General features: G+C 54.2%; 1 protein-coding gene across 3 annotated transcripts in view; it reads left to right on the top strand.

The window, feature by feature from the left end:
• Nucleotides 1-16863, top strand: part of DIP2C (disco interacting protein 2 homolog C) — a 250527-nt gene that overhangs the window by 159764 nt on the left and 73900 nt on the right. For all 3 annotated transcript variants that reach the window (XM_055331973.1, XM_055331972.1, XM_055331974.1), the window contains 7 exons: nucleotides 8197-8320; nucleotides 8536-8645; nucleotides 8725-8827; nucleotides 9593-9657; nucleotides 10725-10818; nucleotides 10913-11032; nucleotides 12370-12484. In XM_055331973.1, coding sequence (XP_055187948.1) covers nucleotides 8197-8320; nucleotides 8536-8645; nucleotides 8725-8827; nucleotides 9593-9657; nucleotides 10725-10818; nucleotides 10913-11032; nucleotides 12370-12484 — 731 coding nt within the window. The remainder of the gene's footprint in view (nucleotides 1-8196; nucleotides 8321-8535; nucleotides 8646-8724; nucleotides 8828-9592; nucleotides 9658-10724; nucleotides 10819-10912; nucleotides 11033-12369; nucleotides 12485-16863) is intronic.

Genomic DNA, 16863 nt, shown 5'->3' with positions numbered 1-16863 from the left:
GACATGACATTTGTAAACATTTACGTACCCAGCACAGGAGCACCTGCACATATACACAAATAGTAGTAGATCTAAGGGGAGAAATGCCATACGGCAGGAGTAGGGGTCCTACACCAATGGTTAATTTACGTGGAACTCTCCATCCATAAGCAACAGATGCACATTCTTCTCAAGGGCATTTGGAATGTTCTCCAGGATAGACCCCATGTTAGGCCATAAAGCAAGTCCCAGTAAATTTAAGAAGAGTAAAATGACATCAAGCATCTTTTCTGGCTCACAGTGGTATGAAACTAGAAGTCACTTACATGAAGAAAACTAGAAATATGTGGAGATTAAGCAACATACTACTGAGCAACCCAGTGGATCCACAAGGAAATCAAAGGAAAAGCGAGAAAAACAGCTTGAGACTAATTTAAACAAAAATAGAACATACAAAATCTATAAATTCAGCAGCAGTGGTTCTAATTGTGAGCCTCAAGGAACTAGAAAAAGAGCAAATGAAGCCCAGAGTTAGTAGAATAAAGGAACAAAGATCATTGTGGGAATAAATGAAACAGAGACCATAGAGAATATAGGGGGAAAAAATCAGTGATACCAAGAAGCTGGTTCTTTCAAAAGATAAGAAAGAGTAGTGGGACTTTTAGCTAGACTCGGCAGGAGAACAAGAACAGGACTCAGATATCAGAAATGAAACAGTTACAGCCACAGAAAGACAAAGAGTTATAGGAGACTACTAAGAACTATATGCCAACTATTTGGACCCCTCGAATTAGATAAATTCTTATATACATGCATTCTTCCAATGCTGAATGATGAAGTAGTAGATTATCTGAATACCGGTCAGTAGTAAGGAGATTGATTAAAAACCTCCAGCAAACAGAAGTCTAGACCAGATGTCTTCACTGGTGAATTTCACCAAACATTCAAAAAGATGTAATATCCGTCCTTCTCAAACCCTTCCAAAATACTGAGAGGAAGGGAAGCTTCCAAACTCCTGTTACAAGGCAGCATTACTGTGATACCAATAGCAGACAAGGATGCCATAAGAAAATAAAATTACAGGCCAATATCCCTGATGAACTTAGATGCAGAAATCCTCAACAAAATACTAGCAAATGGAATTCAATAATACATTAAAAGGACCATATTCCATTATTTAGTGGGATTTATTTCATTTATTTCAGGGATGCACGGGTAGGCCAACGTTCATGAATCAATGTGATACACTACATTAACAACATGAAGGATAATCATATGCTCATGGATGCAGAAAAAACATTCACAACATTCAACTGTTATTTTTTAAGTTTTTATTTAAATTCCAGCTAGTTAACATGCAGAGTGATATTACTTTCAGGTGTACAGTATAGTGATTTAACAATTGCATACGACGCCGGTACTTACAAAGCAAGTACACTCCTTAATCCCCATCACCTAACTCCTCCTACCCCCAACCCCCTCCCCTCTGATAACCATCAGTTCTTTATAGTGAAGAGGCCATTTCTTGGTTCGCCTTTTTCTTTTCCTTCTTTGCTCATTTGTTTTGTTTCTTAAATTCTATGTATGATTGAAATTGCATGGTATTTGTCTTTCTCTGACTTATTACACTTAGCATCATACTCTCTAGCTCCATTCATGTCATTGCAAATGGCAAGACTTCATTCTTTTTGATGACTGAGCAACATCCCAGTGGGGGTGTGTGTGTGTGACAGAGAGAGACACACACACACACCACATCTTCTTTATCCATTTATCAGTAGATGGGCATTTGGGCTGTTTCCATAAGTTGGCTTTTGTGGATAATGCATGTATACCTTTGAATTAGTATTTTTGTATCTTTGAGGGGTAAATATTTAATAGTGCAGTCGCTGGGTCATAGGTAGCTCTATTTTAATTTGTTGAGGACCCGCCACACTGTTCTCCAGAGTGGCTGCACCAGCATGTGTTCCCACCAGCAGCGCACGAGGGCTCCCCTTTCTCCACATCCTCCCAACACCTGTTGTTTCCTGTGTTGTTGATGTTAGCCATTCTGACAGGTGTGAGGTGATAGCTCATTGTGGTTTTGATCTGCGTTTCCCTGATGATGAGTGATGCAGAGCATCTTTTCATGTGTCACTGACCATCTGTATGTCCTCTTTGGAGAAATGTCTATTTGTCAGCATTCATTGTTGATAAAAAAAAAAACTCAGCAAAGTGAGCATAGAGGGAATATACTTCAAATTAATAAAGGCCATGCATGACAAGCCCACAGTTAACTTTTTACTCACTTGCGAAAGGCTGGAAATTTTTCTTCTTGCCAATTATACTCACCATAGTATTGGAAGTCTTAGCCAGAGCTGCTAGGCAAGACAAAGATGTAAAAGGCATCCAGATCGTTAAGGAAGAAGTAAAACTATCTCTGTTTGAGGAGATGACATGATTTTATATATAGACAATTCCACGAAAAAACTATTCAAATTATTCAGTGAATTGAGTAAAGTTGCAGGGCAGTAAATCAACACGTAAAAATTGGTTACATGTCTAAACATTAACAGTGAACTATCAGAGAAATTAAGAAAACAATTCCATCAATAGTTATATCAAAAAATAAAATACTTAGGGATAAATTTAACCAAAGAGATGAAAGACCTCTGAAAATCATAAGACGTTGATGAAAAAAATTGAGGAAGACACAAATAAATGGAAGTATATTCCATGCTTATGGATTAGGAGAAATAATATTGTTAAAATGTCCATATTACCCAAAACATCTTACAGATTCAGTGCAGGCCCTATTAAAATTCCAGTGGCACCATTCACAGAAGTAGAACAAACATTCCAAAAAACTTGTAGGGAACCATGGAAAACTCCAAATAGCCAAAGCAACCTAGAGTAAGAAGAGCAAAGTTGGGGACACTGGCTCTGAGTTCAAGCGACATTACAAAGCTATAGCAATTAACACAGTATGTTATTATCCAGAAACAGACACAAAGGTCAGTGGAATATAATAGCCCAGAGATAAACCCACATGTATATCGCCAATTAATTTAGGATCATTAAGTTAAAAGATTCACGAATACATAATGGGGAAAGGACAGTCTCTAATAAATGATGTTAGGGAAACTGGATAGCCACATGCAAAAGAATTAAACTATCTTAGACCCCTATCTTACCCAGTACAGAAAATTTCACTCAAAATGGATTAAAGACTTGAAGACCTGAAGCCATAAACTTGTGGAAGAAAACATAGGCAGTGAGCTCCTTAACATCAGTCTTGGTGATGATTTTTTGGATTGGACACCAAAGGCAAAGGTAACAGAAGCAAAACAAAACAAATGGGACGTCAAACTCAAAAACTTCACAGCAAAGGAAACCAGCACAATGAAAAGGCAAATTCCATTCCTACTGACTGGGAGAAGATGCTTGCAAATTGTGTCTCTGGTAAGGGATACTATCTGAAATACGTGTAGAATTCATACCACTCAATAGCAAAAGACACATCCAATTAAAAAAAGGGAGAGGGGATCCCTGGGTGGCGCAGCGGTTTAACGCCTGCCTTTGGCCCAGGGCGCGATCCTGGAGACCCGAGATCGAGTCCCACGTCGGGCTCCCCGTGCATGGAGCCTGCTTCTCCCTCTGCCTATGCCTCTGCCTCTCTCTCTCTCTCTCTCTCTCTCTCTATCATAAATAAATAAAAATTTAAAAAAAAAAGAGGGAGAATGCCTGAATAGACATTTTTCCAAGGGAGATAGGTGGTCAATAGACACAAAGATGTTCAACATCACTAATCATGGAAATGTAAATTAAAACCACAATGAGATATCACTTCATACCTTTTAAAATGGCTAATATCAAAAAGACAAATGGCAAGTATTTAGCAAGGATGTAGAGAAAAGGGAACCTTGAGCACTGTTCGTGGGAATGTAGACTGGTGCAGCCCCTGTGGAAACCAGATGAAGGTTCCTCAAAAAATTAAAAATAGAACTACCTTACAATCCAGCAGTTACACTAGGTATTTTTCTAAACAAAAACACTAATTCAAAAAGATACACCCTTATGTTCACCGCAGCATTATTTACAATAGTCAAGATATGGGAACTACCTAAGTGTCCACCAATGGCTGAATGGAAAAAGAAGAGGTGCTATATACATGCAATATAATATTGGACATAAAAAAGAATGAAGTCTTGCCATTTGCAATGACATGGAGAGACCTTGAAGTGCTAAGTGAAAGAAGTCAGAAAAAGACAAACACCATATGATTGCTCTTAAATATGGGCTCCAAACAGACAGACACAACTCATAGATAGGACAGATTTGGTGGTTGCCAGTGGTGGTGGTTGTGGGGTAGGTGAAATGGAGGGAGTGGACAGCTACCCCGTCCAGCTACAAATAAATAAGTCATGGGGACGTAGTGTACGTAGTGATACTGCGCTGCACATTCGAAAGTTGCCAAGAGAGTAAATCTTTAAAGTTCTTTTCTTTTGTAGTGATTTTGCAGTGTATACAGATACTGAATCATTGTTTTACCTCTGAAATTAATAGAATATTGTATGTCAATTATACCTTAATTAAAAAAAACATTGAGCTTGGTAATGTGTCAGTAACTAAGTCTTAGAGTATCTCATTCCTCAGTGTCTTTACACTAGAAATCTGAATAAATGATACATATTTTTTTATTTTGGGGGGTGTTGGTTGTGGCTTATGTTTCTGTGTTTGGACATGATGGAGTCCCTTGTTCACCTACGATTTACTAGATGTGCATCTGCATCTTGCCGTTGTAGTGTGGTCAAGTATAAGAAACTCAAGTTGTACATATCCCCCATATCAGTGTAAGCTTTTCCATCCACGTGAATGACGTTCCATAGGAAAGTAGACCTGAGACATCCAGGAAGAGACAAGGGGAGGAGACTCTACTAGGGCTGACATTGATGGTCCCTGAGGACCCACGGTCTGATGTCCACAAGGGACGATCCCCTCCGTCACTGTTACATTCTGCATGATGCCCTTGGACTCTGCACTGGGTTGATCTCGCCGTCATTCAGCACGTTGTCCTGCACAAACTGTGGGATGACGCTCCTAGCTCCAACATGTTGTGGTTTACATGTGCCCCAGGCTCAGAGTTTCTGGAGAATTTTCCAGATGTCCTGTGGCTACTCTGATACTAAATGGGGTTATTCACCTTCCAGCGCCTTAGGGATGCCTCAGGGCCCCTTGACGGCACATGTGTACATTTCAAACTCTGCTCCTTAGAATGAAAAGAGAGAATGTGAAGTCTCCTTAGAAAATGAAGAGGATGGTTGCTGGTTTGGTTTCCTGGTTACAAATCCTGGGAGTTGCTTCCTTGACCTCTTGGGCGGACATCAGTGTCCAGCAGGGCAGCTCAGCTGGTGGCTGCTGACCTCAGAGCTGCCTTCAGTGGCCTGATTCTTCACGTGTTGGCTGCCAGCACTCGAGGTGTGCGGTAGACACCCCACAAGGTGCTTCCTCCAATCCCGAGTCCCGCGATCTTCACGACTGAGAAGCGTGGAGGAGCTTGGGGATTGAATGGAGAGCCATGCTGTTTTAGCTGATTCTTTGTTGCTGTGGTCGATTCTACTACAGTTCACCTGAAAACCTTCTCGGGGACCTACGATGCTCCTCTTCCCTTGATGTTAAGTTCAGTGGGCTGAAACCCTTTGGAAATGAAAAGGTCTGGTTACCTTGAGTCAGGGCTCAAGGCCCTCTGAGATCTGTAGTCAGTAGCATCAAAAGGATAACCTGGAAAGGCCAGAGCCTGGTGTCTCCAGAGCAGGGCTGGTTCGCACAGGAAACCACTTGAGCCGGGAGGCATGTACCTCTGCCCTTGTGTCACCTAACACCATAGGCACATCCTTTCAAACACCACTGATGCAAACATGCAAAAAACCCAGTTTGGCCGCCACTTAACACTTCTCAATGCTTTGAAATAATGAGGTTAAGTATCCTTTGGACATTTGACATACATGTAAGCTGTTCATTTTAATTGTAGTGGACACCTTTAGAATCGTGTGAATGTGACTTCAGTAATGGATGGGAGGAGAGGTGTGTTGTCATTGCCTCTGCTGTCCACTGGTCCCCGACAGCCCCCTTTGCTGAGGAGAACCTTTAGCGGCCACCCTGGTGGTTCAGTGAGGTCAGTGCAGGTGCGTGCAGGGGAGTGGACTCTCACCTGTGCCTTATTGGCCCTGCCGGCACTTGGCTGAGGCAGCTAGGCTGTGGCCTTCCAGGTGGTGTGCTCATGGCTCCCCAGCCCACGCAGGCCCTCAGATTATCAGCCTGTACCACCTGAAGACCGTTTTCTTATGAAAACAGAATGGAGAGATGACTTTGTCTTAATGAAGCCAGAAGCTGAGCGTCCGTCCTCAGGCTCATGACTCTAGAACATGACCTTTGTGTCTGGAAAACTCCTTTTTTATTTTTATTTTAAGATTTAATTTATTCATAGACACAGAGAGAGAGAGGCAGAGACACAGGCAGAGGGAGAAGCAGGCTTCATGCAGGGAGCCCTACATGGGACTCAATCCCGGGTCCCCAGGATCACACCCCAGGCTGCAGGTGGCGCCAAACTGCTGCGCCACTGGGGCTGCCCTGGAAGACTCATTTTTAAACAGTAGAATCCACTGGCTCTGTGCTGTTCAGAATGGGGCAAGATGTGCCCGTAGGCACCGGTGAGGGAGGCCGTGAGCGTCTCCTCTGCCTCCTGCTTCTGTGCCCACTGGATGTGCCACAGAGGCCCTGATGAGAGCCGGTCCTCCAAATCCTGTCACGTCGAACTGAACAGTTGAGTATTGTGCATTTACTTATTCTCCGTCCTAGTTCTTGGGGTGGGAGGAGAAGGCTGTCTTTCCAGGAGGGGTTTATAGCAGGGGGACTAGACCTCCTGAATGGTTTGGCCAGGGGTGCGGAGCAGCCAGAGGGGGCACCCGGGGCCCTGCCAGGTGGAGCCCTGTGGGGTCACAGAGTGGGGTGCCTGTGGCTGTCTCTCGGCTGAGGTGGCCGAGCTTGGGGTAAGGCCAGTTGTCAGCAGGGCAGACCTGTGAGCAGGCTCAGCCAGCGTCTCCCGAGTCCGGACAGGCTCTGCCGTGAGCTCGGGTCTGATGTTAGGGGTCGGGGTGGGCGTGTGCTCAGGACCGCAGGACCAGGGACAGAACGGCCGCTCGGCCCCAGGTATCTGCGGAGCAGAGTGTCCGAAGCCCGTGCCTGAGGCACCTCCAGAGAGCCGGGGAACTGCCCAGTCTGTGAGGAATGGAACCGGATGAACACCAGCTGGTAGTTGTTGGGCCACAACCCAAAGTGAGTTCACAAGAGGGGCCTTCTGTGAGCTGTCCTTACGTTGGCGTGTGACTGATGCCTCCTGACCCGCACGCTGGGACGGAGCAGACCCCGGTGGGGGGATGCGCCACGCTGGGCGTCAGATGCTCCAGGGCTCACGGAGGGACTCTTACCCGGTGACATAATTTGGCACCTCTGTGTTGCAGGAGGGGGTTGGAGGTGATGGGCCAAAGTCAGGTGTCGTCTGGCTTTTCTTAAGTCAAAAACAGGGATTTGCAAGCTCTTGTGACCAGGGAGGTGGTCGCCGTCCTGAGGGCCCAGCCCTTCGGAGGAAGGACCCTCAACCAGGGAGGGGCCTGCGGGCCAGGGGCTCGGCAGGGAGCCGCGTCAGCGTCGCGGTTTACAGGCCCTATTCGCGGTCCTGGGACGTCGGCCCCCTGGGGGCAGCTCCTTGCAGAGGATGCACCGAGGCTCCTGGAGAGCCCGGCCTGGGGCAGCCGCGGGGGGAGCGCGTCCACGCAGGGCCCCGGCTCCGGCGCGGGAAGGGGAAGCGCGGGCGGCCCTGCCGCTTCGTCGGTGCCCTGCGGTGGGGGCTGTCCCCGCGCGCAGACCCCCGGGCGCACCCCGACGCAGGAGGGGCCGGAATGGGCGTCCGGCGCACCCACAGCGCGCGTGCTCGGAGCCCGGGGAGGGGTGTCCCGGCGCCCTCTCCTCCACGGGGATCACGCCGTCGGGTCCCAGGCGCGGCGCTGCCTCCCTCGCAGCACATGGGGAGGCCGAGGCCGAGGCCGAGCCGCCTCGCTGGCCCTGCAGGGTGCCCGCGGCAGGTGCACCGGGTGCGCCCGTCCGTGCCCCACGTGGCTGGCCCCCCGCCAGGTTCCGTCCCTCCCGGCTCTCAGCCGCGCCTCCCTGCCGCCCCCCCAGGACGCGGGAAGCCAGCAGATCGGGTTCTTGCTCGGCAGCTGTGGAGTCACCGTGGCCTTGACGAGCGACGCTTGCCACAAAGGGCTGCCGAAAAGCCCGACCGGGGAGATCCCGCAGTTCAAAGGTAGGCGCCCCGCTAGGCTGTCGGGGGCTCCCGGCACCGCCCCGGCCCCGCCCCAGGCCTGGCCTCCGCCCCGCCTGACACCGGTGGGCGTGCCTGGGCGTGTCGGAAACCCCGCCCCGCCCGGAGGCCTGGCCTCCGCCCCCCTTGCACGAGGTGGGCGCCACCTGCCCTCCGGGTCGCGCCCCCCTGAGCCGCCCCCGCCCTTCACCTTCAAGGGTGGCCGAAGCTGCTGTGGTTTGTCACCGAGTCGAAGCACCTGTCTAAGCCGCCGCGGGATTGGTTCCCGCACATCAAGGATGCCAATAACGACACGGCGTACATAGAGGTGAGCGCGGCGGCCGCTGCGGGGTGCGGGCGGGCCAGGCCCCTGCGAACCCCGTCTGCACGGCGTCCTCTCGTCGCAGTACAAGACGTGCAAGGACGGAAGCGTGCTCGGCGTCACCGTGACCAGGATCGCGCTGCTGACCCACTGCCAGGCCCTCACGCAGGCGTGCGGCTACACGGAAGGTACTGGCGGCGGGGCCAGCCGGGGCGGGGCCGGGCGGGGCGGGGCGGGGCCAGGCGGGGCCAGCCGGGGCGGGGCCAGCCGGGGCGGGGCCGGAGACGCCCAGCCCGGAGGAGCAGCAGCGTCGGTTGGGTTTGATCGCGGTCGGGGCCGGGGCCGCCTGGCGGGCCTCGGGGCGGGGGCCTGAGCTCAAGGCTCCTGGCCTCGGGTGCCTGTGTCCGTGGCGGTCCGGCCCGCGCGGGGGCCTCAGTCGACCCCGTCCCCTGCGGAGGCACCGTCGCCCAGTGTCACCACGCGGGCACACGGTCAAGCTGTGCCCCCCCACCCCCCCACACCGGGCAGCCGTCCCCTCCCAGCTCCGCCGGGACGGGCTGTGGGGTTGGCGCGAGCTCCCGGGCCGCACGGACACGTTCTTCCCCGGGCCGGGCCTCCTACGAGGCAGGGGCCACGGATGTCCGCCCGGAGGACCCGCATCCCCGCGCCCCCGCCGGGGCTCCGCTGACCCGCACCGGACCCTCCCCCGTGTCTTTGGCGGCTTGTCTGCCCCGTGAGATGCGCCCCAGACCCGCCAGACCCGCTCGGTCCCCGCCAACTCCACGGCTCTGCTGACGCCCACCTGCCTTCGGGCGAGTCCGGGAGCATCACGGATGGAAGGGGGGCCGAGCGCAGGCAGCTTCCTCCGGGCAGGCGGCAGGGTGTCTGCCCGGTCGGCCCATTGCCCTTGTCCCTGGTCTCCCACGGTAAACGTCCTGTTTCCTTTCGCACAGCGGAAACCATCGTGAATGTGCTGGACTTCAAGAAGGACGTGGGGCTGTGGCACGGGATCCTGACGGTAAGGGCCACCCGGCGGGCGGTGGGCGTGCAGGGGGAGCCGCCTCTGCGGGGGTGGGGGGTGAAGAGCCATCACGCAGGGCCCACGCCCGTCCTCCCTCCCTCTCCGGAGTGAGCACCCGACCCCTCCTATGCCCCGTCCTCCCTGCTCTGTGGGAGTGAGCACCCCTTCCAGGTCCCACGGTGGAGAAGCCGGGTCTCATCCTTGCGAGGGCTGTCCATGCGGGAGGGTGGTTTGGAGCTGTGGGTGGGCTATGGAGACAGCCTTGCTGTGTAAGGTGCTTGCAGCCCAGAGACCATGACTGCTTGTGTGCTTGCTGTGCACATCGTGAGTGTTGGTGATCTCTGCCCTGTTTGTGAGCGTCTTAAGTTGGAACTGTGTCCAGAGGTAGAAACTTCTAGGGCTTTGACGTGCATGATGGGACACAGGTGCAGAAAGCAGGGGTGTGGTTTCTCAGTGAGGCCGGATTCCTTAGGATGAGGGCCTGTGAGCATCACCTAGATGAGGGTTGGGGGTCCAGTAGAGCCGCCTCCACTGTGCCCTGGGTGCTGGCAGGTGGTAGGAGTGCAAACAGCCCCAGGTGCGTGCTCACATGGTCAGGGCTGCTGATCTGAGCGCTGCCGTCTGCAGCTCTGTGCCTCTGGGCACCTGGGTCTCCCCAGTCACACAGTGACTGTCCCCTGTGAGGACTGCGCAGCCAGCCCGTGGTCCACCTCCCTGCCCAGGGGTTGTGGCAGCTGCCTTCCCCACTGCTGGTTGGGCTCCTCCCTGACGATGTGGTGCAGGGCCTCTGTGACGGGTCTTGGTGGCCTCACCCATCTGTCACTGGCTCTGGACCTGTGCCTTCTGAGTCTCTTGCTGCCAACTCCTAGAGCTAGGCCTGTCCCCTGCTAGACGCACACGCTCCTCTGTGGTGTTTGGATGGCAAATGGTGCCTCTGGTTTCCATCGTGGAGCGAACGTGTGACGGGGCCTGGGCCTGTCCTGTCCCCACATCATGCCCAGTGGGGGGGGGGGGTTCCCTGTCCTGCCAGCAGGTCGGCAGTCACCTCCGTTTGTTGCTTCCAGAGCGTCATGAACATGATGCACGTGATCAGCATCCCATACTCCCTCATGAAGGTGAACCCGCTGTCCTGGATTCAGAAAGTCTGCCAGTACAAAGGTACGTCTCCAGGGTCCCCGGAGTGCCCGGCTCCCTGAGCCTCCCATGGCCGGCAGTGTGCTCGTTAACGCCCTTCCCTCCACTCTTCCCACAGCAAAGGTGGCTTGCGTGAAGTCCAGGGACATGCACTGGGCCCTCGTCGCCCACAGAGATCAGAGAGACATCAACCTCTCCTCCCTCCGGATGCTGATCGTGGCCGATGGTGCAAATCCCTGTAAGTGAATTAATTAAAAAAAAATTAAAAAAAAAAAGGGGGATCCCTGGGTGGCACAGCGGTTTGGCGCCTGCCTTTGGCCCAGGGCGCGATCCTGGAGACCCGGGATCGAATCCCACATCGGGCTCCCGGTGCATGGAGCCTGTTTCTCCCTCTGCCTGTGTCTCTGCCTCTCTCTCTCTCTCTCTCTCTCTCTGTGACTATCGTAAATAAATTAAAAAAAAATTTAAAAAAAAAAAATCCCTGTAAGTGACCAGCGGGCGGGCAGAGAGAGCCTCGCTCTCCATGGCCCATTTCTGCGCTTAGCTTTTCCCTTTCTGGCCGTTGCCTTGGTTGGGGAGCTGCCCTGACTGACTTCATGACCTTCAGTGTGACCCCTGGGCAGTGGGGAGTCCAGAGCCCGCAGGCCCCGGCCTGGACTCCAGTCCCGGTGTTCCCACATCCTCGTTCCAGAGAAAGCGCTAAGCTTCTGGCTCTAATCCCTGTTACGTTAGCTGCGAAAGAGTAGCTAAGTCACGAGACATCAGGAGTCGGTTGGGTAGTCCCTGTGTCCTGGTGTGCTCGGTGCTCAGGAAGTAGTAGCTATTGTTATTTCGTGGTCTACACGAAATTAACCAGGAAAGTAACTTGTCACTTTAATGGGATTTCATTATCAAATCCTATAGAGAAAACCATCAAGCAAAGCAAAGTAGCAGTGGTTAGGACGGCACTAAGCTGCCTCGAGGAGCGTTGTTCTGGGTCGAAACAGGTCGCGGCTGGCTTTGCCAGGGAGCAAGCCAGAAGCCGAGTGAGCAAGACCGTGGGCTTCTGGCCAGCCGTAAACGGTGCTGCCTGCACGTGTGTAAATGAAAGCTGCACACGATTTGTCAGAGAACATGTGGCACGCGAACCAGGGCTCGCCACCGGAGGATCTAGTAGTAGTCGGAGACGTCACTCGTCCCTTCCCCAGAGCAGCTGGTTTGAGCGCCTGCCCCGTACCGGGCCGGGCTAACCTGTATTAGGAAGTGGTCTCGCCAGCAGGCGCCCCATGGTCACCCCTGATCTCACCAGCCGGGTTGATGCTGGGACAGTTTTCTTCCCTTCGTTTTGATGCACTGACGTTGCAAACACCACCTCAAAAACGGTAGAACGGGTCTTGGAAAAGGCGCAGGTGCAGGGACGTTTGAAGTACGGACGTCACACTCTTAAATCCTGGAGTTCTGTGGGCCCGCAAGGATTTGCTCTCACGGCGACGTCCTCCTGAGCGGTACCGGTGAAGTTGGCGCGTCCGTGGTGCGGGCAGCTTCCGTCTATCCCGTGCTTTCCCCTGGCCGACCATCCTCCCCTTTCACCTCCAGGGTCCATCTCGTCTTGTGACGCGTTCCTCAATGTCTTCCAAAGTAAAGGCCTGCGCCAGGAGGTCATCTGCCCGTGTGCCAGCTCCCCAGAGGCTCTCACCGTGGCCATCCGGAGGTACAGCTGGGCCCCCGCGGGGGGCGGGGGCGGGTAGGGCAGAACCTGGGCCGTAGGGGAGGGAGAGGGCAGGACCCAGGCCATGGGGGGCAAGGAGGGCAGGACCCAGGTCGTCGTCATCGTCGTCGGGGGCTGGCTTCATTTCCTCGCACACACCGGAGTGGGTCAATGGTGGCCCAGATTCTCGAGTCAGAAGCCCTCTCTCCCTGTGAGTGACCTATGGGCAGGTGCGCAGGCCGCGGTGGCCTGTCCTGGCAGGCCCCTCACACGTCCCTGTGCCCAGGTCCGGGTCAGGTGTTCCTTGAGGGCAGACCAGGTGAATGTCGTATGGTTGGAGTGAAATGTTTGCAGCCAGCTGTGCCTGTGGAAGTGTGGTTTCTGCCCCATGTGCCACTGTGCCCTAAGCTTCTAAAAGCCCTGGCTTTCTGAGCGCTCGAGCTGTGGCTGGTGCATCGGTGCAGGACTCATGCCCGGGGTCCAGTCAGCCCTCCTGACCACCTGCCCTGGCACCAAGCGCACCTGTCACGGGCGCCGCAGTTTCGGGTGCAGAAAGCTGATCCCACGCAGGCTGGGAGGTGCAGGGAAGCCTGTGTGACCGACCCCCGCCACCGGCCATCCTCATCACGTGGGAATGGACTGTTTGCATCGCCTGGATATTTCCAACGCGGGATCTGACTCCTCAGTATCTTTGCGTTCAGCTGTTCATAAGGTTTCATTGTGCATCACAGGAATGTGCTGCGCTGTAAGGATGGAGGAGGGGCTGTTCGCATACAACACACCTGAGTGGTGCCCTTGTTACCCAAAGGTTGGGCTTCCCAAAAATACCCACTGGGAGACTGTAAATAAGATACTGTCCGACAACTTAGGTGATTATTAGCGTAAAACTAACCAGACTGCCTAATGGGCTGAGAAATAAAAACCTTTACGGTATCCGAAGCAAGTTTTAATTTCGATTGAACCAGAAATTAAAAATATGACATAATTTTAATTGATGAGGAAACATGACAATATGAACTGGAATCCAACCTTCATTTTCTGAAAGGTGTCACGGTTGCTCCAGCAGGAGACGCCCCGCAGACCCTTCCGACGTTTCAGTCCCGCCTCGGAGCGCTGACGGCTGTGCCAGTGGATGGGCGAACGCGTGTCCTTCCGAAATCAGGATTAAACCGGGTCCAGTTTGAGCCCGAGCACAGTCCTGGGTCCGGCGTGGCCAGCATCCGCCACGGGGTCCTGGGCGAGTCCCTGCTCTCCGTGGTGTTAAGGTTGCGCCGTCGTGTCACGTAGAACTATTGCCACACATCAGTCGTGAAGTGAGAGATTCAGACGCTTAGGAACCCAGTCCTTAGTAGCAAGGTGGTGTGTGTCCGTGCATCTCCTAGAAATCTGTTCTCTGGATGTGAGGGTAAGCAGCGTGGACCAGGCCAGACCTGATGGCACATTGTTACGTTAGCTGCGAAAGGAGTCTGCAAAGGGCTTTTAAAACTGCTTCTCTAAAAATGTTGAATAATTGTTAAAATTTTTAAGAAAATTAAAAATCTGTTCTCAAAAATAGGCATATTAAGCCTTATTTCCTGGGCGTGTGCTCAGTGGCCTCCAGGGCACCTGCCCTGCGGTCAGCGGCCACTCACCCCAAACAGCCCCCTGCACACACCAGGGTCAGCGCCATCACCTGGGCTGGGAGCGCTGGTTTCAGAGTTTCAGAGCCGCCGGTTCCCCCCCCCCCCCCCGTGCAGGTGGGAGGGCAGGAGGGCCACGCAACCAGCAGCCAGCCTTGCTTTGCACAGAATCGGCTTCCCCTTGCGGACCTGCCTGCCACTCTCATGCCTTCCAGGTCTCACCCGCCGTTTCCCAAGAGCAAGGAGCCAGGACGGGACAGGGGGCACGCCCGAGCTCCTGGCCGGCCCCACCCCCCACGGCGAGGCTGGAGGGGTCGTGGTGTGGGCGGGGTGTGGGGCCGGCGGTCACAGGTGGAGCTGAGGCAGCACCAGGTGAACCCGGAGGTTGGCCTCCACCAAATCCTGCTGTGCTCTCCTCGAAAACTCTCGTGGTTTCCCTGAGTTCAACACCGTATTCTGTTGACTGTCATCTGTGGCTCCACGAGTTAAAATGGAAGAGGTTTGTGGCGCGTGGCTCTGCACGTCCACCTGCCCTTCTGACCCCAAACAGGTTTGACTGCACATTTCCTGATCCTCAGAAGTTAGGCTCATTCACTTTGCTGGCGCCGTTTGGGGACGGCGGTCTTCCCAGGTGTGTCGCGCGGCCGTGGTCCGTAAGCGTCACCTTGGCAACTGGGGGCTGGCTACTCTCACGATTCTGTGGATCTCAGGAATCCACGGAAAGTGATGGGAAAGGGCCGTGGATGTACCGTAAGACTAAGTACGTGCTGTAGGGGGTGTGGCTTCCTGCTGGGGTCCCCCCGCCGGGCCGTGGTCACATTCCCTGGACCCTGCGCAGGGGGTGGCTGTGTCCCTGTGTGGCGAGTGCACACCGTGATCGTGGAAAATAGCTGTGCCACTTTCTCGTGTGGGTTTTATGATGGGACTCACCCTGGACTGTCTCAACTGATCGGGAATAACGTCCAATTATTAAGACCGTTGCCACCTGCACACAGGACCGCGTGGCCGCCACAAATCCAGGCGGTGGACTCTGATAGGACTCGGCCTCCCGTGAGGACCTTGAACCAGGGTGGGTGCCATGGCGTCTCTGGGTCCTCTACCCTTCAGAGGGCCTCTGTGCTCTCCCCTCCCCCGTCCGTCTTGAGGGGCTGCCTGGAAACTGCGTCCCCCACAGCAGAGAAGCCCTTCCTAAGCTCATAATTTCTAGAAAACAGTGTGGCCAGGGAGCACGTTTCAGTGGGGAAATTCTGTTTCCAGAAGCTTTTGGTAAAAAAGGTCTGCACTGCTGGGACCTGGAGGGGGCAGGAGGTAACCTGGAGGGGGCAGGTGACCGTCCCCTTCCCTGTGGGTTCTTCTGTTCTCCCCGCGAGTGCAGCCTGGCCAGGCGCTGCCCTGCCTGCCCACCTGCGCTGGCGTCCTGACTGGGGTCCTGCGGGCGTCACATTCAGCACCTGCTCACGTGCCACGTGGTAAACTGGTGGAGTCGCTATTCCGTCCATCCCGGCTTCACATGTATTTTATCAAGAAATAAAAAGCTAAGTATGTAACTGAGAAGTGAGGGTCCTGCCCGCACACTTCCCCCTGACCACCTCGTGTGCCCCCAGGGGCAGACGCTGTGAGACCCAGAGCTTCCCACCCGCGACCTCGCTAGACCAGCTCCCACGCACATGCAGGCGGGTTTCTAGCTCAGGTTTAGCCCGAGAAGAGTGTGTGCTCCTCTGCTGGTTTGTGTTTTACATGATCCGAGTGCGGCTCTGAGCCTAGACTTTGGTGTCATGTCCTGGTCCAGCGACACAGCAGCGGGAAGGACAACCATGGGGTCCAAGGTCAGTCCCTGCGGTGAGGCACCGACACGGGCGAAGAGGGCAGTTCAGGACGCCAGAGTACAGGTGGGAGGCCTGCTTCCCGCCAGCACTTGGAGAGCAGCATGTGGGGTTTAAGTTCCCACGGAGGACGCCGTGGTGGGTCAGAGACCTGAGCAAGTATAGCACCCGTAGCCCGTCCCATTGGGCTCCGAGCCAGAGCCCCCACACCCTCCCAGGGCCCCGACCCTGCTGCCTAGGACATCTTGGAGCCCCACAGCTCTGCACTCGGCATCCTCACCCAGGCCCGTGGGTAGATCCGGGGAGAGGAGGGGACGGGAACGTGAGGTGCAGCCACAGTGTTCTCAGAATCAGGAATGACGACGGAGTCCGGATCGAGGTCGGCCTGTGCGCACAGTGGCCGGTCCACGTTGGTTCCCCGGCTGGGTGCCATCCCGGGTCCGCTTGCCGTCCTCGTCCACATGACTGCTAGGCTCAGGAAGCCTGCTGAGGCTGTTGCTTCGCTGTCGGGCTCGCGAGGACATGCACATGGGTGACGACTGGTGCTCAGTCTCAGGAGAGGAGGGAGTGCTCACGTTCAGGACCTGTTTCTTCTGCTGACCGGTAATATTTAGGCCGTTTTTCAAGCACACGTGACAGAAACCCCACACACTTGTGTTTTTATGTTCCTCTCTGGGAGCAGAAGGAAAGCTGCCTGTTCCCGGTGTTGTGCGTGAACAGCTGTCCACAGAGGCTGGGACAAATTCGAGCTTTTGTAGATCGAGCCCTGCACTGACCTTCATGGTGGGTCATCTGATCCCCGAGCACGCTGGATACTCGGGGAATTCCCACATGTACACGGTAGGAGCCCCGTCTGTCCCACTCCAGCTGCGCAGAGTGGAGCCCAGGATGGCTGCTCCGTCCTCCCATGGTCCCAGGGGGAGGACGGGTGGACACTCTC

This window comes from Nyctereutes procyonoides, unplaced genomic scaffold (genome assembly GCF_905146905.1).
Source record: "Nyctereutes procyonoides isolate TBG_1078 unplaced genomic scaffold, NYPRO_anot_genome, whole genome shotgun sequence".
Lineage (NCBI taxonomy): Eukaryota > Metazoa > Chordata > Mammalia > Carnivora > Canidae > Nyctereutes > Nyctereutes procyonoides.
The sequence above is the reverse complement of the archived record's forward strand: the minus strand, read 5'-3'. Positions and strand labels throughout refer to the sequence as shown.